The 22,233-nt window shown below is 40.2% G+C and overlaps 2 protein-coding genes across 9 annotated transcripts in view; one reads left to right on the plus strand and one right to left on the minus strand.

The window, feature by feature from the left end:
• Positions 1–11,391, plus strand: part of BORA (BORA aurora kinase A activator) — a 47,240-nt gene extending 35,849 nt beyond the window's left edge. For 5 of the 6 annotated variants that reach the window (XM_073346656.1, XM_073346639.1, XM_073346664.1 and 2 more), the window contains 3 exons: positions 344–475; positions 5,187–5,364; positions 9,483–11,391. In XM_073346656.1, the coding sequence (XP_073202757.1) occupies positions 344–475; positions 5,187–5,364; positions 9,483–9,541 (369 nt within the window). In that variant the 3' untranslated portion in view covers positions 9,542–11,391. The remainder of the gene's footprint in view (positions 1–343; positions 476–5,186; positions 5,365–9,482) is intronic. The other variant, XM_073346672.1, reaches the window with a different exon arrangement.
• Positions 11,392–21,703: 10,312 nt separating this feature from the next.
• The window catches only part of DIS3 (DIS3 homolog, exosome endoribonuclease and 3'-5' exoribonuclease), a 32,879-nt gene continuing 32,349 nt past the window's right edge, over positions 21,704–22,233 (minus strand). For all 3 annotated transcript variants that reach the window (XM_073346548.1, XM_073346540.1, XM_073346556.1), the window contains one exon: positions 21,704–22,120. In XM_073346548.1, the coding sequence (XP_073202649.1) occupies positions 22,034–22,120 (87 nt within the window). In that variant the 3' untranslated portion in view covers positions 21,704–22,033. The remainder of the gene's footprint in view (positions 22,121–22,233) is intronic.

Here is a 22,233-nt window from a genome sequence, read left to right on the forward strand (position 1 = left end):
GTCCAAAGGGCATGTACTTGTACTCACAAGTATTTCCAATTTGCCTATTTAACTTTTCCCTGAAGTTTCAATCAGATAATAGTTTAGGACAGAAGTGACTCTAAGCATGCATTGTTAAACAGTTGCCAGATATCACCTTTAGATGTGGCTGTATTTCAATGGTTCATATTTTAATCAGTGATATGTATAGCTTGTATGATAGATTAAGTTTATAAATACAGTATGAAAGGATTATGAAGTAGGGGCAATACAAATGTAAATTAAAATAAGTAATGCACAAGAAATAGGGGAGCTTATCTGGAACAGAGTACATAGGATATTAATTCCTGGCTTTTGTTCCTAGGTGGACAGTGGCTATAATACACAGACATGTGGAAGCAGCATTATGGATACAGTTGGGGCTGAGAACAATTGCAGAGACAATAATGTACATTCTTATGAGGCTCAGAACAAATCTCAGCTTTCCAGAACTAAGGTAGGAAATGCATAGAATGATATGTTTCAGAGTAGCAGCCGTGTTAGTCTATTTGCAAAAAGAAAAGGAGTACTTGTGGCACTTCAGAGACTAACAAATTTATTTGAGCATAATCTTTCGTGAACTACAGCTTATGCTCAAATAAATTTGTTAGTCTGTAGAATATGTTTTTCCATTTTCAATATCCATTCCTTCACACCACTCCCTGCTAGGTCAGGGATTTGACAGATTGTTTCTAAGAACCTGTGGGAACTTGTAGACAGCAAATTTATTTGGTCTTAGTGTCAAGTATTAGATTAAAAACATGGATCTGTAAAATAAAGAAAAATATACTGAAAATCCTAATTTTAAAATTCACGTGTTCTGATGACAGCAAAGGCTATTCCTGGGGGAATTCTGTGCCAAAAAATTAAAAATTCTGCATATGTTATTTGTCAAAATAATGTCGGTTTTTTTGTTTTTTAAATGCAAAATGATCCACAATTACAGACCATCAGTCATGGATGAGAACAACGTTGCAGGATGTGCAAAATAATTTGTCCCCGTCTACATGCAGTTTTGTAGGGAATTCTCGAGCATGAGAACCTGGTGTAGCCGTTTTTGATGTCATGCAAAAGAACAAATATATCCCTTTTGCCCTTTAGTAACTTCATCTGGACCGGGCTGGGTATTTTGGGAAGTGCTTGGTTCTGATTGTCCTGACATTTTAGTGACTTCTTGATAAATGTTTTATTTGCCCTCAGTCTTTTATTTTTTGTTGTTGTTGTTTTTTAATGGGTAAGTAAAATAAATCCTGATCTGTAATCTAACTCCATTGGGCCACTTTGGCACAGGAAAAAAAGTAAGAAAGCACATAGATCTCCTAGCTGAGGATTCCCTTATGGTCATTTATAATAAGGCTCCTTTACATCACTCTAGCAATGTAAAGGAGCCTTAAAACTCTTCCGTGTTTTATGCTTCTGGGGGGAATTGGCTGAGAATGGGAACAGTTAGTTAACAATAGGAACATTAACAATGTTACTATTCAGGCAGGCTGCTACATTTTTGTCTCAGAGAATGAGATCAATTAACGATCAATAGCAACATTAACAATGTGTTATTTTCACATTTAGAACAATCTTTTATTTCAAACATTGAAACAGTTTTGAAGGAATGCACAGAGCAGACTCTTATTCTTCCACACCTTATCCCATCTCAAGCAAAAACTGACTGAATTTTGTTTCAATCCAATCCCTGTTATAAAATGAGCCTCCATGCAGTTTAAGGGATGACACTGGCTGATTGCATTTCTAACTCTGGCAAAACAGCTGCTTGCTTCCTTGCAGTAAAGGAACATAGGCAGGCAGGCTACTACATTTCTGCCTCGGGGGACAGAGCCTGTCTCATGCTTAACAACCCCAAGCCCCCCATGCCCGGCAAGCCACTCTGTAGCAAGTCTCTCTGGCTTGTTCACACACATGCATGCCCAGCCCACTCCACCCCCGACGGTGATTAATGTCTCCCAGGCAGGTGCGTACATCCTGCCCCCGCAGTGATTTGCGTCTCTGATGGCTGCTCCAGGTGTGCTGGAACAGATGCGCCGCCTAGGCTGTCCAGGAAGAGGCACGTGTCTCCAGAAGATTTCTTCTTCTTTTTTCTGCATGGAGGGATAGATATCTGATCACCATAACAATTCCCTGCCTGTGCGGGCGTGCAGAATTCCATCAGGAGTAAAAAGCACTGGGGGCTTGGGGAGAACTTGGCCCAGTGTTCTTTGGCAAAAACATTGGTGAGACTACAAATGGACAACGTGCCGTCCCTGGGTATCTTAAAAGTTCCATGGTGTTGACTTGATTCAGTATGCTGAGGAATGTCTTTAAGAGAATTTTTCAACTTGAGATCTCTACTTCCACTTGTGATCTCATTGTACAGAGGCAAGGGAAAGCAACAAACACATAATACAGTTTCTGAGAATAGTGAAAGGGGATATATTAGACTAAAACAAAGGGGAATTATTCAGTTCTTCAAATGTTTGTATGTATTCCACTCTTGGTACACCTATGCCCTGTGTGCATGAAATCAGATTATATTGCACAGCAGTATCTGTTGGGGCTGTGTCTGCAGCTTGAATGCCCTCAGACATCCCCACCCAAGGTCAGAATGGGTCCGACTGCCCTTCAGTTCTTTCTTACCATCCATGGCTGTGAGACAGAATCCTGCAGTGTCTGCATCACTATGTGCTTTATGAAGCAAATAAACATATCTTTGTATTGTTAGTTAGGTGTTAAATTAGTTACTGTTAGTGTGTACAGGGTTGGTACATCTGTTGGCAAAAAAACCCCCAAGCTTCTGTTAGTGTTAGGAATTTTTTCCTCTGTCTGAACCAAAGGTTCTATCTACACTTGGAGCTGAGGGTGTGATTCCCAGTTTGTGTAGCTAGCATGCTAAAGAGAGTAGTGAAGCATGGGAAGCAGCAAGTGGCAGCATAGGTTAACTGTGCTGAATATGTATGGACAGGATTCAGATGGGTTTGTATTTGGCATGGCTAGCCTGTGCCACTGCTACCGTCTGTGCCACCCTGGCTATATTACTGTTTTGTGTGGTAGGTTGATAAGAGCTAGCCCAAGTATGTCTATGTAAGCTGGGAATCACGCAACCAGCTCAAGGTGTAGACATACCTAAAGTCTCCTGGCTTCAAGAACTGCCCTTCATGTGAGACAGCTGTGTTCTTTAACAATGGTCACTCAAGGTGCCTTTTTTGCCTCTGGGAAGGGCCTAGCTGGAAGAAGCAAAACTCTCACTTCACTCCCTCAAAGGGTGGCTCAGCCCAGAATGAGTCCTGATGACACCCTGGAGAACATGGTACTGGCCTATGAAAAGATTCAAGCCATGCCCAATACCAAATCTATGGTACTGATGTTTACTCTCTCAGGACTGATGATCTTGGCACCAAGGACATTGTTGGAGTTGTCCCCAGGGAACTGCCACCTAATAAAGCAATTCTTAGAAGACCACAAATGGACACTCAGGATCCTTTATCTGTAACATTTCAAAAGTGGGGTCAATAGCATATTTCCTCTAGATATGCAGAGTCCAGAATAGCTGGAATCTGCATATCTACTAAGATTTTTTTTTTTAAAAAAAAGGATTGTCCATTAGCTCTATGGCAGAGAATCAGCTGACCATCTCCTCCATGCAGGGCAACACCATTTTCTCCCATCTTGTGGTAGCTAGGCTTACGGGTCTCATTCATGTTTTTCCCCAATCAGTCACTTCTCCCCTAGCATCTCTGTGCAGTCCTAGCTGGGTTGATGGCAACTCCCTTTGAGCTCCTAATATCATTTGTCCTTGAAAATGGCCTTTTTAGTGGCAATTATATCAGCGTGGAAAATAGGAAAAATACAAGCACTTAATTCTGGCCCATCAGATGCTGTAGTCCATAAGGAGAAGGTCACCCTTAGGCCCCACACTACATTTTTACCCAAGGTAGTCTCAGACTTGCATTTGAATCAAATGGGTCATGTACCTGTGCTCTTCCCTAAACTCCACTCCCACCAAGAGGAAGCCAAATTTGCATACCCTGGATGTGCTTAAGCCTCTGTTATTTTATCTGGATAGGACCAAAACGTTTAGTTTTCTTTTGACTAATTGTAGCTTTTGCAGGTTGGATGAAAGGTCAGGCATCTTCCCAGAGGCTATCTAAGTGGGTGTCTACTTACTTTAGGGTTTTATGAGCTAGGCAAATTAGATCCTCAGTGCAGGTTAGGGCTCACTCCACTAGAGCTGAGGTAAATTCTATGGCTTTCTTGAAAAGTGTAACCATCTCTGAAATCTGAAGGTCTTCAGTGACCTGGGGATCTGGTCATATATTTACATGACATTATTCCCCAGTTGAGGCATCAGGATCTAATACCCGTTTTGGCAGAGCGGTCCTGCAGTTGATATTTGAGTAGCTATTGAGCAAGTACATCAGGTCAAAGTTTGAGAATCATCAGCAGAGAAATATGTATGGAGAATCACATGAAAGCGAATGGTAACTTTGAGATATTGTCTATGTGTATTCCATGACCTGTCTTCCTTCCCCACTACTACAGAGTCCCCTTTTACCCCAAATTTGTATTTGTGCAGGAACTGAGGAGCAGCTGGCTCTGCTCTGCCCTTTATGCCCTTGCGGGGAGGGGGAAATGATGAGACACACGAGCGATCAGGGCATGCCTCTCTCCCAATGGACACTGCAGGCCAAAAGCATCCAATCTCACTCACACAGGGTGCATGTGCACCAGAAGTTGACAATACCTCTAAGAACCATAGTTACTATAGGGGAAATAGCTGTTTTTTATTTCTGTTTTAATTTTCAGGAAGGGATGAAGATAAAACTGTTTTATACTGGTGATCTGAAACTTCCAGTGACTTAACCCCCAAAATGATCCTTTATAACAAGGAGACAAGATGGTTGAGATAATGTATTTTATTGGACCAACTTCTGGTGGTGAAAGAGACAAGCTTTCTAGCTTGCACAGAGTTCTTCTACAGCATGTGTAAGCTCTCTTTCATCATCAGAAGTTGGTCCAATAAAAGATATTGCCTCAACCACCTTGTTTCTGTAATATCCTGAGATCAGCACCCGTTATAGCAGGGACTGATTCAAATGAAGTGAGGTCTGAATTGTTAACTTATTGAAATGAGAATTTTTGAAAGAATGATAATAAAAGAAATTTGTTTACAAACCTAGGAGTTTCCTGTTTTAAACCATAAAGACAATCAGCTGTTGAGGGCAAAGTCTCCAGAGATTCAACCATGTTTCCATAAAGTAAAAACATACAATACATTATTCAGCCAAAATCCAACTTGCAACTTTTCTACTTGGAAACATACCAACGAACATCAGATTCAGGGATTACACAAAAATGGTATGTGGATTTTTATGGAGAACTTAAAATGCTATTGGCTGGTACCTGTTAATAATTTATCTTGTAGGACCTGAAGAATGATGAACACAGTAATACTACAACTGAGTTCAGGGAGCAGACCAAACTGCTGCCTTGCTGCTTGTTTCATATGTATTATAGGGAGCTGGGAAGCAGCAATCTATACAGGTTCTCCTAACCCACATCCACTGGACATGGAAAATTAGGGAGGCTGTGAGCTGGACTTGAAACAAAAATTGATAGCATTTTTTCTTTTGAGCTGTTTCCGTGAACACTAGTGGCAGGTTTCTAGAGGTGTCAAATTGTTCCCAAATCTTAGCTGTACCAGCTTCAATAGAAATACACTCTACATTTTAGCAACCTTAGAATGGGTGAATATTTAGCAGTTTCTTAATCTAATGTTTCCATGTTTGGACACTGGACAACATTCACATTAGGGCTCTCAATTAATCGCAGTTAATTCATGCAATTAACTCAAAAAAAAATTAATCATGATTAATCGCACTGTTTAAACAATAGAATACCAATATAAATTTATTAAATATTTTGAATGTTTTTCTACATTTTTATATACATATTGTATTCTGTGTTGTAATTGAAATTAAAGTGTTTATTATTCTTGATTACAAATATTTGCACTGTGAAAGATCAACACAATAAATACTATTTTTCAATTCACGTCATGTAAGTACTGTAGTGCAATCTGAGTCGTGAAAGTGCAATTTACAAATGTAGAATTTTTTTGTTACATAACTGCACTCAAAAACAAAACAATGTAAAACTTCAGAGCCTACAAGTCCACTCAGTACTACTTCTTGTGCAGCCAATCACTAAGACAAACAAGTTTGTTTACATTTACAGGAGATAGTGCTGCCCACTTCATATTTACAGTGTCAACAGAAAGTGAAAACAAGCATTTGCATAGCACTTCTGTAGCTGGCATTGTAAGGTATTTAAATGCCAGATACGCTAAACATTCATATGCACCTTCATGCTTTGGCCACCATTCCAGAGGACATGCTGATGATGCTTGTTAAAAGAATAATGCGTTAATTAAATTTGTGACTGAACTCCTTGGGGGAGAATTTTATGTCCCCTGCTTTGTTTTACCCACATTCTGCCATATATTTCGTGTTATAGCAGTCTCGGATGATGACCCAGCACATGTTGTTCATTTTAAGAACACTTTCACTGCAAATTTGACAAAACACAAAGAAGGTACCAATGTGAGATTTCGAAAGATAGCTTCAGCACTCGACCCAAGGTTTAAGAATCTGAAGTGCCTTCCAAAATCTGAGAGGGGTGAGGTGTGGAGCATGCTTTCAAAAGTGTTAAAAGAGCAAACACTCCGATGAGGAAACTGACTCAGATAATGAAAATGAACGTGCATCGGTTTGCACTGCTTCAGATCATTATCGATCACAACCTGCCATCAGCATAGACGTATATCCGCTGGAATGGTGGTTGAAGCATGAAGGGACATATGAATCTGTAGCACATCTGGCACATAAATATCTTGCCACACCGGCTACAACAGTGCCATGAGAACGCCTTTTCTCATTTTCAGGTGATATTGTAAACAAGAAGCGGGCAGCATTATCTCCTGCAAGTGTAAACAAATTTGTTTGTCTGAGTGATTGGCTAAACAAGAAGTAAGACTGAGTGGACTTGCAGGCTCTAAAGTTTTACATTGTTTTATTTTTGAATGCAGTTATTTTCTGTATGTAATTCTACATCTGTAAGTTCAACTTTCATGATAAAGAGATTACACTACAGTACTTGTATGAGGTGAATTGAAAAATACTGTTTCTTTTGTTTTTTTACAGAGCAAATACTTGTAATCAAAAATAAATATAAAGTGAGCACTGTACACTTTGCATTCTGTGTTGTATTGAAATCAATATATTTGAAAATGTAGAAAACATCCAAAAATATTTAAATAAATGGTATTCTATTATTTAACAGTGTGATTAATCGTGATTAATTTTTTTAATAGCTTGACATCCCTAATTCACAAGAAACCAGTTTGAGCTATTGGAAGATATTCTGGGTATATTATGTTCTACAGTCTCTGTAAATTCACTGTTCTCTAAATAAAGCAAAAAGTAGATTAGATTTTGCAACACAGCCATTTAGTATACATGTAACGTAGACATTGCCCCTGATCAGCACCTCTAGTTTTCATCCACCAATATTTCTTCCAGACATGGGCCCTCAAATGCTTAGTTAACATCTCACGGACGGGGCGGGGGGGAGGGGAGTTCATGTTACATCAAAATATCTGCTGTGAAATTGCCAGATGGTGGTGTGAAGCACACAGTATAGTTCTATTTCCATAACTACAGTATTGGTAATCCTTATTTATTCATTGTGCACTCCATAACTAGCTCACACTTCCCTCATAATCTTTTTCTGAATGTGCAAAAGAAAACTTCTCGTTTGAGTGTGGTCCGATGGATTTAAGCACAGAAGTAGCAGTGAGGGACTCCTCTGGGACTTGTTTGATACCTAGTTCTTTACCAAAAACTTTACCTCCTTATCCCCTGCCCTTGCTTGTCATCTGCCCACTCTAGTGGACAATTGTCAACCACTCCTTTTACTTTTACTAGTTCTTGAGAGTACACAGTGACCAATTTTTATCTTCAGTTTCTAACCTCATTGCTTAAACACTTTTTAGCAGAATAGTATCTTGGAGTTTCAGTATGAAAATATTAGTTTTATTTTTGGCCACTGTATAGAAGCCCTCCTTTCTTCCTAGTTAACTATGTCTTTTCTATTGTTGCTGGTGCTCTCTCCCTCTTCTTTCTCCTTGAAATCTGCTGAGTATTTGAAACTGAACTACCCCATTCTCCTGCCCAACTTCAATAGCTGTGCAGGTGTCTAGTTGCATTCTTGCCTGTATCTGATAGTTTTCTTTCCCTGTTGATACTTCCTCTACACAAAGGCTTCTCCTTTTATGGAGTTCCACAAGGATCTTTTCCCATATTCATTCTTTTTTACCAACTTCCTCTTCATCTATTCCACTTTCCTTCACTGTTCTCCGAATATAACTTGTGATCTTAATTTTCTTGCTCCTCTTCTCACATTTTCCTAGGTTCATAGATTGGCTTGTCAACCTCTCTGCAATATTGTTCATATTCTCACTTCCATATACACTGACATCTTAGCTAGGATTTCACTTTTTCAGCTTCCTTTTTCAGTGGTAATTCCCAAATCCCACCTCTGTGGACTATTGTATTTGCAGAATAACTTCCTGTCTGTTCTAAGGAATAAATCATCTCCATCTCAATCAACTCAACTAGCTCCTTATCAATTTCAATACGAAGAGAAGTTTGTTTTTAAAAACTTCCCATGGACTTGCCCTAATCACTCAGATATTTTCTTACACCATTTGCTTACAACCACTGACCTGTGGCCCTCTATATAATATCTACATTGCTGGTACTTCCTTTACAGTTTCTGATATTTGCAACAGTCTTCCCATATCTGCCTCAATTCTCTTCTATTTTGCCTCTACTTTGTGTTTTGTAATTTAACGCTGAAAAGCAGTTGGGAATACAGTTTGCATGAAAGATGCTATACAAAAAGTTGCTGTAGTCATACTGTATCAGGGGGAAAAATTCAAGACTGACTAAGAAAAGTCTGATGATTCAGGAAAATAAACAGTGGCAATCGCTGTAAGGGCAAATCCTAAATGAGAGAATGTGGAGGGACTCGATGAGAGAATATTTCTCAATTTTTTTTTTTTTGTTCTAGCAAAGCTTCCGGAATGATTTGACAACACTGAAAATAGATATTCAATAGAAAAACACTATATTATATATCCTTAATTTTGCTATTGTTGGATTTGTTTAAGTTAGTGGTGCAAACTGGCAAAGATAACATGTCAGTTTTGACTAGCCAAGTTTACAAAAACCATTGGACTTAAAAACCTGAAGAAATAATACATTGAATTACTCACCAGCCTGGCTCTTGGAGACAAAGATATTGGAACTTGGCACTCTACCTTTGTGGATAACCTAATCTTAGAAGCTTTAGAATGCACGTTTGTCCCATTATCAAATTCTTTCAGTTAAGCTTTTTTTCTTTTTCTATTATAGTAAGGACAAACAGTCCCAAGATATTGGATGGAGAGTCTGCCTGTCATTCTATGCAATAACCTGAAGAAATGCCTCTATCCAAGTGATTAGACCAAGACTGACAAGTAGCCTTTGGCACATATGACTTTTGCAAATGGAATCAGTTGTGTCTCAATTGCATTTTGAACTACATTTTGAACACTTTTTGAAGATAAAATGTGAGAACGATTTGTATGGCACTTAAAAACAAGTCATCTGAATTGTTACTTGAAAGGCAAAATAGCTTGTGAAATTTTGTCAAATCACAAACCTCTGTATGTTTGTTATCCTTACCTCAGCAATGACCACTCTGGAGAAAATGTACATTGAAATTAACAGGGAGACTTCTATATCACTAATAAAATATTATTAATTTTCTGTTTCTTCAAACTTAAGTATTGTAAAAAAAAATCGAAATTTGTGATTCATTTAAAATGTGTAATCAACAAATTAACATACTTTTCTGAGGTGCTTTTTTTGTTTGGTTGGTTTTTTTACATTTTTAAACTTTGTCCTTCTTTACCTGTCAGTTTAAGGTTCTTGGCATAAATAAAGGTTGGTCCCTGCCATAGTCTCTATGCCAAGGAGGATAAGTCACACTTCATTATTTAATTGTGATGATAAACCCTTGAAATAGGAGATATAACTATCAACTAGGTTTGGCACTACGTTTCTGTATTGTGTCTTAGGTCCATTTGAATAATACAGGGATTAAAAATTTACAGTGCATTTATGTCCTGAACTGTATATTTAGGTGTGATCTCACAAACCATCAGGGTTATAAAAATATCTTTATACCATTAGAAGCTGAACATGCTGCTTTCTAATGGTGTGCAAAGCATTCTATTCTCTGGCATGTCATGAGATCAGAAATTTAAAACAACATTGTTTGTCATCCTGCTTCCCCGTTTCTGCTTCCTGCTTGTATTGGCATGATTTTAGTAGCCACTATCTAGCAAAACAGATAATTTAATGCTTTATGCCATTTGAAAGCAAGGATTTCAGACTTCCAGAGGGTAATAAGGAATGTTTGGGGTTTTATATTTTTATGATAACCAACATATAATGGATGCTAATATTATGCCAATGTAAGGTGGGAGGAAGAAGACGGAAAGCAATATGGTAATCAGAATTTTATGTGAATGTAAGGTTGGATCTTGTGAGCTGATTATGCTAGAAGCACATTGGTAGACCAGTACAAGTATTTCTAAGACAATACATTTTTTTCCAAAGAATTTGCCCTGTACCAGTAATGAAAATGATCCCTGTAGTATCAGTGGAACTTCTGGACTCTTCTGGTTGAAATGTGAGATTAAATGTGGTTTATCATTTTAAAATTAAATTTTAGTTGGATTCTTCAGAGCTGCATGTTCAATGATCAGAGTTTTCAAATTAGTCACAAATAATAAAGTAATCACTAAAATTGTTTAATTGTTCCCTGTGTAAAATAAGCTTTTTCATAGGTAAGGCAAAAAATGAATAGCACAACTGGATGAATGTGAAAATAGTGAATTGTATAAAAGTTTTTGTATGTATTGTCTATCCTCTTTTCTCTCTCCAAATAGAGTGTGCCAAGAAGCAACCAACTATTTATTTTGACTTAAGAAAAACATTTTTAATTATGTTTAGAAAACCTACTGTACTAATGAACTACAGTGCCCTTTTGACCATCACATTTATCTAGTTTTACTTAATTCATCAGTTGGCACATATTGCACAAAATGGTCACTGTTTACATTTAAAGAAAACAATTTATATTGTTTTAACAAGGGTTTTTTATATTGAAAATTATTGTATAATTTTAAGCGATTTAATGTAATAAAGACTGATTGTTTCTCCCTCACACCCTAGATTGTTTTGAATAGTTTTGTTTTTAGTATCATGCCAGACTAAGGACATTAAGATACTTCTCTTCTTTCAAGTGGGGCAGGAAACAACTTGGACTAAAGCTGATTTTATTGTGATGTAAGTCTGGTGTTGAAGGTACTGATTTTGATTTTGATTAGGGCTGTGAAGCAATTAAAAAATTAATCCTGATTAATTGCGCAATTAAAAAACTTGCAATTAATGCGCGATTAAAAAGATTAATTGTGCTGTTAAACAATAATAGAATACAATTTATTTAAATATTTTTGTATGTTTTCTACATTTTCAAATATACTGATTTCAATTACAACAGACTACAAAGCGTACAGTGCTCTTTATATTTATTTTTATTACAGATATTTACACAGTAAAAAACAAAAGAATAGTATTTTTCAATTTACCTTATACAAGTACTATAGTGCAATCTCGATCATTGAAGTTGAATTACAAGTGTAGAGTTATGTACAAAAAAACTATTAAAAACCAAAACAATATAAAATTTTAGGCCCTTCAAGTCCTACTTCTAGTTCAGACAATTGCTCAAGCAAGTTTGTTTATATTTGCAGGAGATAATGCTGCCCGCTTCTTTACAATGTCACCTAAACATGAGAACAGCCGTGCATAGCACTGTTGTAGCCAGCAGTGGAAGATATTTATGTGCCAGATGCGCTAAAGATTCATATGTCTCTTCATGCTTCAACCACCATTCCAGAGGACATGCGTCCATGCTGATGACTGGTTCTGCTCGATAACGATCCAGAGTATTGCAGCCTGACGCATGTTCATTTTCATCATCTGAGTCAGATGCCACCAGCAGAAGGTTGATTTTCCATTTTGGTGGTTCAGGTTGTGCAGTTTCTGCATCAGAGTGTTGTACTTTCAAGATATCTGAAAGTATGCTGCATACCTCGTTGCACTCAGATTTTGGAAGGCACTTCAGATTCTTAAACCCTTGGGTTGAGTACTGTAGCTGTCTTCAGAAATCTCACGTTGGTACCTTCTCTGCGTTTTGTCAAATCTGCAGTAAAAGTGTTCTTAAAATGAACAAAGTGTTCTCATACAAGATTGCTGTAACATGAAATATATGGCAGAGTGGGGGCAAACAGAGGAGGAGACAGACAGTTCTCCCCCAAGGAGCTCAGTCATAAATTTAATTAATGCATTTTTTTTTTTTTTTTAACGAGTGTCATCAGCCTGGAAGCATGTCCTCTGGAATAGTGGCTGAAGCATGAAGGCACATACGAATATTTAGCATATCTGGTAGGTAAATAATTTGCAATGCCGGCTACAAAAGTGTCATGTGAACTACCTGTTCTCACTTTCTGGTAACATTCTAAATAAGCGGGCAGCATTATCTCCCTTAAATGTAAACAAACTTGTTTGTCTTAGCAATTGGCTGAACAAGAAGTAGGACTGAGTGGCCTTGTAGGCTCTAAAGTTTTATATTGTTTAATTTTTGAGTGCAGTTAGGTAACAAAAAAAAATCTACATTTGTAAGTTTCACTTTCACAAGAAAAAGATTGCACTACAGTACTTGTAGGAGGTGAACTGAAAAATTTCATTTATCATTTTACAGTGCAAATATTTGTAATAAAAATATAAAGTGAGCACTGTACACTTTGTACAACACTTTGTGTTGTAATTGAAATCAATATATTTGAAACGTAAAAAACCCCCATCCAAAAATATTTAATAAATTTCAATTGGTATTCTATTAATAGTGCTGATTAATTGTCATTAATTTTTTAATTGCGATTAATTTTTTGAGTTAATTGCATGAGTTAACTGTGATTAATCGACAGCCCTAATTTTGATGCTTCAACTTACAATGAGCTGCACAGGTCATGGTGTTGAAGAGTATAATGCTAGTTATAAATTATCTAATACAACAGACTGTGCACAAGTTGAGTCAAATGGTAGTGGTCCCTTTTCAGTATTCTCTGACTATTTGAATTTATGAGGAAGTTTTGAAAAAATGAACTAAGGCAGTAGAATGGAGAGAGGGAGGTGACTTATGACTTCAAGTATGTGGAAAACTACTGGTGCTAAGTGGCAGTGGTTTTGTGTATGGGAAAGAAACAGCTTTTTTAAGCATAAAGCAATAGCCATATTTTTTTGCCATAAGGAAGAATCATAAGTAGAGAAGAGTAGACCAGAGCCACAGGTTGACTTAAGTAGGTGGCAAAACCCTTGGCCTTTTCAGAATATTTGATCTGAGCAATGCCATGAGTCAGCAGCTTTGCTTAGTAGCAGCAGGCTCCTCGTTTCATCTTTTCCTTGCCTGTTGCTGCTTATCCCTTTTTGTTAGCACTTGTGTTCACAAGTTTGCTTCCCTACTGCAGAAGTGTATGCCACTTACTGTCACCCCTCCAAATTCTCTTCCTTCCGTCTCCAAGAATGTTTGCAAATATGCAGCATTATCCTTCACTAACTCTTGGATACTATTGGGTATTCAGCTGCCTTTACTTGTTCCTGTCTTCAATGGGTATGGAAAGACAAATTTCTTACGGGGATAACTTCCTTTCTGCTAACCGCATCTCCCACAATTCTGTGATTTGTATGGGATATTCCCCTCCTTTCTGGGGTTCTGGAGGTAGTTCAGTGTTACAGCATAGCCTTCTGCTGGCCATGCTCACATCTCTGGCTTGCTGCCCGAAGATTCATTCCAAAGCTGTGTAGAAATTTAAATATAATGAGTGATAACCTTAATGCCAGCCGGTGAACTATGTTCAGTAGTCTAACTAGCCCACAACCTGTAGACAAATTAAATGTCATACAAAGGAGGGTAGAATTGTGGGAGATGCTGCTAGCAGAAATGAAACTACTGGATAAGAAATTTCTCATACAATGAGTAGTATCCCTACAGCTACTCCACTTGAAGTGCACATGTGCCCTATGTGCCTTCTGCAGCCCATTGTTCCATATAATTTTGTGTTCTATGGGAAGTAGTGAGCAGTAAACATTAAGCCAGGAAGGATAAAGAATAGACTGAAACTGAGAAATCTTTTGTTGAAAATAAGTGCCTGAATAGAAAGTAAATCTCAGGCCTATGTTGTATGCACCTCTACAATGCATAACTTAATCTATCTGGCCAGTGTTAGTTTGGATGCCCAAAGATCTTGATACTTCGGGTGAAAGGACACAAACACGGATGAACCTGATCTTGCTGAGGCAGATCTTTGCTCGAGGCAGATCTTTAGTGCGCTACATAAATCCAGATTACGCTACAGTTTTTTCAGTAGGATGCTGTGGACTTGGAAAGAATGATGGGAAGATCACTTTCTCCAAAGCACAGAAAGAGGATTAAACTCTTGGTAAAAGAGTCTGGACCCCTTAGAACCATGTTCTTGTGGAATACACCGTATGGTTCCTGCATGGATAGGGCTGCTAATTTACTCATCTAGCAGACATGTTAGTGACCAAGAAGCAGGTTTTGAAAGAATGGCGTAACAGCTGTTCAAGGGGTTGGTTGGTTAGGGCTGTTAGGACCAGCGGTAGATCCACTTAGGAAAGAGTGGCTAGAGTTGCAGTCACACCAATCTTTAATAAGCCTTCTGGTCTCCTTGTGCAATGTAGAACTAGAACTATTACCATTGCTTCCTCTTGCCTTATCTCCTGAGCTACCTTCCTTAGAAGTGGAAGTCGTGGGAAAGCAGCCCTTTTTCCACCTATGTACAAGAGTATCCATATCTACTGACCTTGGATCTTCTTCCCTAATGAAGTATTTTGGCACCATTCTGTCTTTGTGATGCAGACTGACAGCTAAAATACCAAATTTCTCTGAGATCATGTTGAGGACTACCTGCCTCAGACACCATTTTGAATTTTGGCTGCACATCTGCTGAGCTAATCTGCCTTCTGCTGTGGTTCTCCCTTTGTGTATTGCTCTTACAGAAACTGGATTCTCCTCCACCCATTTCATTACTGTTATTGCTTCCCAATGTAGGGTTGAGTTTCAAGTTCCTTCTTGGTTTTGAGATACACCATTGTTGTGATGGTGTCCAGTTTGAGTTGCATGTGGTTGCCTTTGAGGTGGCTCTGGAACCTGCAGAGGGATAGCTTTGTTGCTCTGAGCTCCAAGAGACTGATGGTTTCATTCCTGTCTACAAAGCAATACATTTCCTATGCTGTTCTGTATTCCAGATATACTCCCCCATACGACAAGGATCAGTTCACCCTCTGGCTAAGTTCCCTGTAAGCTCTGCGGCTGCCCAGCAGGCTATCAAATGCCACGCAGGTCAGGTGTCCCTCCACCTATTGCCACACTGCTCCTGCTGTCTGCCTTAGAGTTGCTCCCGGGAGCCTCCAGCTTCCTGTGCAGAGCAGAGGAGAGAGGTACTGATGTCAGGGTGTCCCCTACCCCCTGTACTCCATCTCCACAGAGTGGGGGGGTAGGGAACACGACAGGGCTCAGGACAGAGGGCGCTTGCTGGCAGGTGCTGCTGTTTCTGAACTTGCTGATCTACTTAAAAGGGCAGCATACTTATAGTGGCAACACACATCTCTGTCTCTCTTTCACACTCTCTCTCTCTCTTTCACACTCACCTCCCAACACATACTTGTACAGTTGATACTTCTTTTAAAGTGTGCTGTTTGAGCTTTTGGACTGGTCTATGCATTTCATAATTTTTATTTCTCTCTTACGCTTAAATTTAATTCTTTGAGTAGTGAGTTCTAAAATGTCCAACCTGTCCTGACTGGAATGATTATCCCTATGGTAACTTTCTAAAACCATATTTAGGTTTTTGGTGTCTACTGGTGGCTCACATCTGCACATTACCTTGGTATGGTGCACATAACAAAATTCATTCCACACATGGATGGAAAAAATTAGAGGGAACACTGCTCTAGTCCTGTTTAATATCCTTGGTCCTGATCTTCAGTGAGCTCAGTGATCTGGGCCTATGGTCCAGATTGCATAAAGATCTGCAATGAACCCCAGGATCACCAACTTTCTTCCTTTGGCAAAATGGAACTTTACAATAAGGGTAAAGCTCGTTTGTTCAGGCGATGGAGACTTTCATGGAGGCCAGAACAAGATTGGAATGAACTCCTCCAGGAGCCAAGGACAGTCACAAACCTAACCACCTTCTGCGCCATTGCAAGGCTCATTTCTTTGACTCTGCTTTTTCTAACAAACATATAGCGGTGTGTTTGTCCCTGTAAAACAGGAAACAAGATACTCCACTGCACACACTTCTCCCTAGGGAAGAAGATGAGAGAACAAACACATGACTGGTGTTAGGCTGATGCTAGGCACTTTTGGAAAGCACACATTCTTCAGTCGGTGTGGTATATAAGCCTATTTAGAATAGAACATTTTAGGTGGGCATCTGTTGCAAGTACCTGAAGGTCCGTGGATCAGGAAGATGCCTGTGGATGTTCACTAGGACTCTCCACCATTTGGGGGATTCTGTCCCTGGTTTGGAACCAGTGCCCAGTGTTGCATGCATTCTGATAAGTGGTTCCATACCTTCAACAGAAACTTCTGGAAACACCTGATGTGGAATCTTGCCTGTGAAACCGGAAGTCTTAGCTGCAGACGCTGGGCTGTAGATTGTCTTTGGTTCCTCGTGAGCATGAAGACCTGGTTCTGGATTTTTTTAAAATCTGTTCAGTGTGGGATAGATTTTGGCCACATATGTGTCTACATCCACTATCAGGCGAGCTATCTTTGTGGAAGGGGTCAATGACCTTTCCCTGCTGTTTATCACAAACCCATCTGCTTGAAGCAATCTCAGTGTAAGAGCTGTGGCACTGAAAGAGCATCTTAGGAAACACTGGAGGCTGATGGAAGGCCAAATGGCAGTGTTTTGTACCTATCGTGAGCTGTGCCATACACAACTCAAATGACTGTGACATGGACATATGGGGATATGTAGATAAGCATCTGCTAGGTCTGCTGAGGTGAGGAAATCCTCTTGGTACCAGTATGTTACTGTCAAGACTAGGGTCTCCATAGGGCATCTCATCTTCATCCATGTGTTCATCAATTTGAAGTCCTCTGCCACAGTGTGCTTCTGGATATGAAGGCCATTATAGTCCTAAGAACCTTTCTTCTGAGGGTACCGATTATATTAGTCCTATGTCCGGAATGTAAGAGATCTCATTCAGCCTGGGCTAGTGTTCGATAGGGTTCTTGGTATCCGTGATTGGATGAAGCAGGGTTGGGGTAAGGCCCTTAGTTTGGGGGAGTAACCAAAACTGCTTCCTACTTTTACCCACTTGTACATGCTCAAGCAATCCCATTCTTCTGAGAAATGGAAAATTGTGCCTCCTAGATTAAAATTGGGCTGGAGGCAGTCTTTTGTTGTCATAGTGAGCTCTTAAAGGTATTGCTGCCAAAACAGGTTTTGCTCCCTGGCCCCAGGGTTTTCCTCTGATATACATGCTGTCTTTCCTGAGGTACTTCTGTGATGACAATAGACAACCTCTTGTTGGGCTTGTAGTCCTTTCACTGGGCACTGTGTAGAGATGGGAGGGATTGCCTCAGTTTGGATATGATGTCTGCCCCTCTTATCCAATTTTTCTCCAACCAGGAGTCTAGGAATTTGGATAAGTTCAGGATTTGTTTTGGAGTGGGCATTCCCAGTACAGGCATGTAACCAGGTGTGGTACCTGGCTAGTGCACTCACGGCCCTGGCCGAGAATTTCTTTGCATCCTTTGAGGCATCTGCGATGAAAGGTGTTGCTAGTGTTATTTTCTTAAGGGTAGACTTGCACTCAGACTGGCTCTTGTCATCCAGAGTCTTTAGATGGTCTAGTCATCACAGTTGTAGCTCTTGCAAAGCAGCTAGTGGCCAGGGCTGCTCTGCTTTTCCGCCAGTTGGATTTTCCTTCACAAAAATATCCTTTCCAATGGGATTATTGTATCCTTTTGCTAATGATACTACCCTAGCAGCCACCTTTTTGTACTTCTGTGATGGCATTTTTGGGCTCTTGCATCCTAGAGCAGCGGTTCTCAATCTTTAGCAACCCAAGGACCCCCATTTTGATTTAAAAAATTTTGGGGACCGCCCAAGCTCCCCTGTTCAGCCCTTACCCTGCCCCTTCTCTGAGACCATGCCCCAGCTCACTCCATTCCCGCATCCTCTGTTGCTCACTCTCCCCCACTCCTACTCACTTTCACCAAGCTGGGGCAGAGGGTTGTGGTGCAAGAGTTTGGGTGCAGGCTCTGGACTGGGCAGGGGGTTCGGGTGAGGGGTGCAGGCTCCGCCTGGGCAACGCTTACCTCAGGTGGCTCCCAAAAGTGACCAACCTATGTGTCTGGCAGTGGCTTCTAGACAGGGAGTTGAGGGGATGCCCACATGCTGCCCCTGCCTACAGGTACCACCCCTGCTGCTTCCATTGGCCACAGTTCCCGGCCAATGGGAGCTGTGGATTGGGGCTGCAGGGATGTGCTGGTCACTTCTGGGAGTGGTGCAGAGCCAGGGCAGATAGGAAGCCTGCCTTAGCCCCACTGCCGTGCTGGACTTTTAGTACCTAAAATCTCCTGTTTGGCATGCAGGAGGCACTGGGAGGGAGGGGTAGGAGTTGATCAACAGGGCTCACGGACCCACCTGGAGTACCCTTGGGGGTCCACAGACCCCAGTTTGAGAAATGCTGTCCTAGAGTATCTAAGTGCTTTCCTGCTTCTATGCTTTCCCTGGTCAGGATTGCATCATCACTGGAAGGGTGCAATACAATTGCTGTCTCATGTAAGGATTTGCCCTTAGGCTTCTTATCTAATGAGTCCCCTGAGGGAATCTATAGGATAAATGCCATTTAGGGGCACATAGTATCAAGTTTTCTGGGGGAGGGGGAGGAAGAGTGTTTGTTTTTCCACCTTGCCTGTTCAGAGCCTGAATCAGTTGGCTTGTGCAGCTGTGATTTCTTGGCCCTTTTTGCTGAACCTTTTGCCTTCTAGTTATGTCTCACTCTATTCTTCTGGTTGTGGGCAGAAGGGGGACTGTGTACAAATCCTGGTTCTTTCCCCAAGGTTTTGAGGACACACTTTAATAGCTGAGAGGGACTGTAGATACTTTGAGTTTTTCCTTTGCACATGGACCTTTTTTGGGATTTACCGCTAAGCTAGCTGGATGGCTCTTATCTGGCTTAGACCCACCCTGAACTTCTCAGATGTTCCTGATTGGGCTTTTCTACATAGGAGTTGCAGCTTCTTGGGGCAAGAGTTGTCCTAAGATGCTCCTCTGACACTCAAACCCATGGGTTGGCACAATGGCTGCCTGTGCACAGGTAGAGCATTATTTTACCCTCTGAAGCCTAACTGGCCTTATGTACACACTACTGCTTTGAAGTGCCCTGTTGTTTGTGGAAGCACTTTGATGTTATGTAAGCGAGGGCATACGATTCCTAGAAGGGAAGTACTGCAATGATGGGGCTGGATGGCTGAGATCACCATGTTTCCACTTACCAGGAGGGAGAGGAAGAAAGATTATAAATTGCTTGCTGCATCATGAAAAACAAATTAAAAGTAAAGCTGCTCCAGGAAATAGTTGGGAATAAAGCAACTCCATTACTACTAGCTGCTACTGTGGCAGCAGTCTGGGCACTAAGCTGGAGAAGAGGATGGGTAGCACCAGCTGTGCTGCAACACTGAACTGAAGATGAGGGGAGTTGCCCATATATCAGAGGTCTGTGTGATTGGTAGGCTAATTGGAAAGACTAAATTTGTGGTGATATTGAAAGTTAATCTAAAGAAAGATTTAGTTTGAAAAAAGTTGTATATCCCCTTACAGAGTTGCCAGGGTAGGAAAAATACTACTCACACATACAAAAAGGGGGAGGAATAGGGGACAAAAAAGGACCTATAGTGGCATATGGCCCATTGAAAACAATGGGGAATCTTGACTTATCCATTCAAAAGTCTTCAACACCAGTTACTGTGGAAACTATTTTCCTTTTTTAAAGTTAGTTTCTTTCAGCCCTCTTGCCATCACAGGTATGTCTAATTGATATTGGAGGTGGGGGAGAGACCTTTTATAATTTAGTAAATAGTGGAACAAATATTCCTGAAGTGTGAGCCATAAGGTAGGTTGGCCAGTTTATTGCTATGGATCAAAGGTTATGACAACAAACAGCAATACTCTAGATTGCTGCAAACAAGAAAGTCCTTGATTCCAACCACTCTGCAAGGAGTCAGTGGCTCTAGGGGAGAGGTACCTAACTCTTCTATCCTGTGGCTCTCCGTTAATAGAGGATCCAAGTTGGGATCAATCGATCAGTTTGTGCCTCTTTCAACAAGCAACAGTGCAAAGTATAGGGATGACCAAACAATTACAGATGCCTCCCTGTACAAATAACTAAACACACATTGGGGTTGTTGTGACTTTATGGACCCCTAGTTAGGGTACTGCCTGGGATATGGAAGATTCAAGTCCTTGCTCTAACACAGGCAGAGGACAGACTCTAAAGGGGCTATTAGCTATAATGGGGACACTGCTGGTGTGACTTAAGTGCCTAACTCCAGGAGAGGATTCACCGCTATGAATCCTGATGAGAAATAGGGACCTAGTTATCTCTGAGGGGTGAGGATTAGGCCAACCCCTCTCTTCAGCATTTCCTATTGGCTATCTTAGGCCTAGCAGTCCAAAGAAGGTTCATGGTTGAGAATTCTAGAGGGAGGTACCTTGCCGCAGCACAGAGTAAGGTGTATAACTGCCTTTGAAGAATGGGTCTGAGACCCTACCTTTTGCCTCAGCACTTCTTACTGACTAGCTTAGGTGGCTCCCTGCTCATCTTGATGGCTCCTGTGAACCCCTTTCTTAGGCATTTAACTCTTTCCATACAATACACGGGGAGCCTGAGTGTCTAACTTGGGACTAAGGATTCCACTGGGTGACAGGCTAGGAGTTCGGTGTTGCAACACCTAACTGCCCTTTTAGCCCTTTGTGCTCGGAAGTAGGGGAGGAAGGGGACACGGATTAGTGTTAGTACACGGCAGGAGAAGGCAGAAGAGAATATTTCCTCCTCCCTTGTGCCTAGGCTGCTGCTGGGTCCTAGCAACTCACCAATTTTACAGTTATTTTTTTCAACCTTTTTGGCCATACTAATCGGGGAACTCCTGATCTGGAAAGTAGGGATTTTCCAAAAATACCACTAAACTTTGTTTAAAGAACTTTTCAATCCTCTCCTGTTCCTGGACAGTAAAAACATTTCAATTTGAAGTGTAACATTGTTGCATGGGTGTAACTGTAACAGCATAATTTAGACCCTGTACTTCTACAGACTCCTCCTGAGGGGAGCTGTACCAATACTCTAACGTGATCAGAAATATCAGAAGTAATATTCACAGGACCAGGTGATTAAGAAAACAAATGAAAATTTCTGTACAGTACAATAATTTACTTTATCAAATCGCTACAAGTTTCTGTCCTTTGATTTCCCACTTCTGGTACAATAATGAACTGCTGCTGGGAACGTTCTTTCATTTTACATGAGTATTTATTTTCACCTGTAAGATGAAAACATCAAAATATTTGTTTTAAAAACTATTACAAACACTTGGGTACGCAAGAGATGAAATAAAAATGTAAACAGTTTTAAAATTATTCAAAAAAATTTACAAGTAAATTTAAAAGTTGTATGAAATCTCAATTTACAAATTTCCGTCTTCACATTCAAAATACAAAATAGGTAAACTTGATTTATTAGGTGCTTGAATGCAGCTATTTTTTCAGCTTCTTCTTCTTTTTCTCTGGTTCACTGTTAGTGCTCAGCTCTGTAGTCTGATTTGGAACATCACTTCCCAGTATCTATCAAAAAGGGAGAAAAAAAAATATACAAAAAAGGTTAAAGCAAACATTTAGTTTTTGTTTTCTTGTCAAAAATATTAATAACGGGAGAGGAGATGACTCTAAAACAAACA

This window comes from Lepidochelys kempii, chromosome 1 (assembly GCF_965140265.1).
Source record: "Lepidochelys kempii isolate rLepKem1 chromosome 1, rLepKem1.hap2, whole genome shotgun sequence".
Lineage (NCBI taxonomy): Eukaryota > Metazoa > Chordata > Testudines > Cheloniidae > Lepidochelys > Lepidochelys kempii.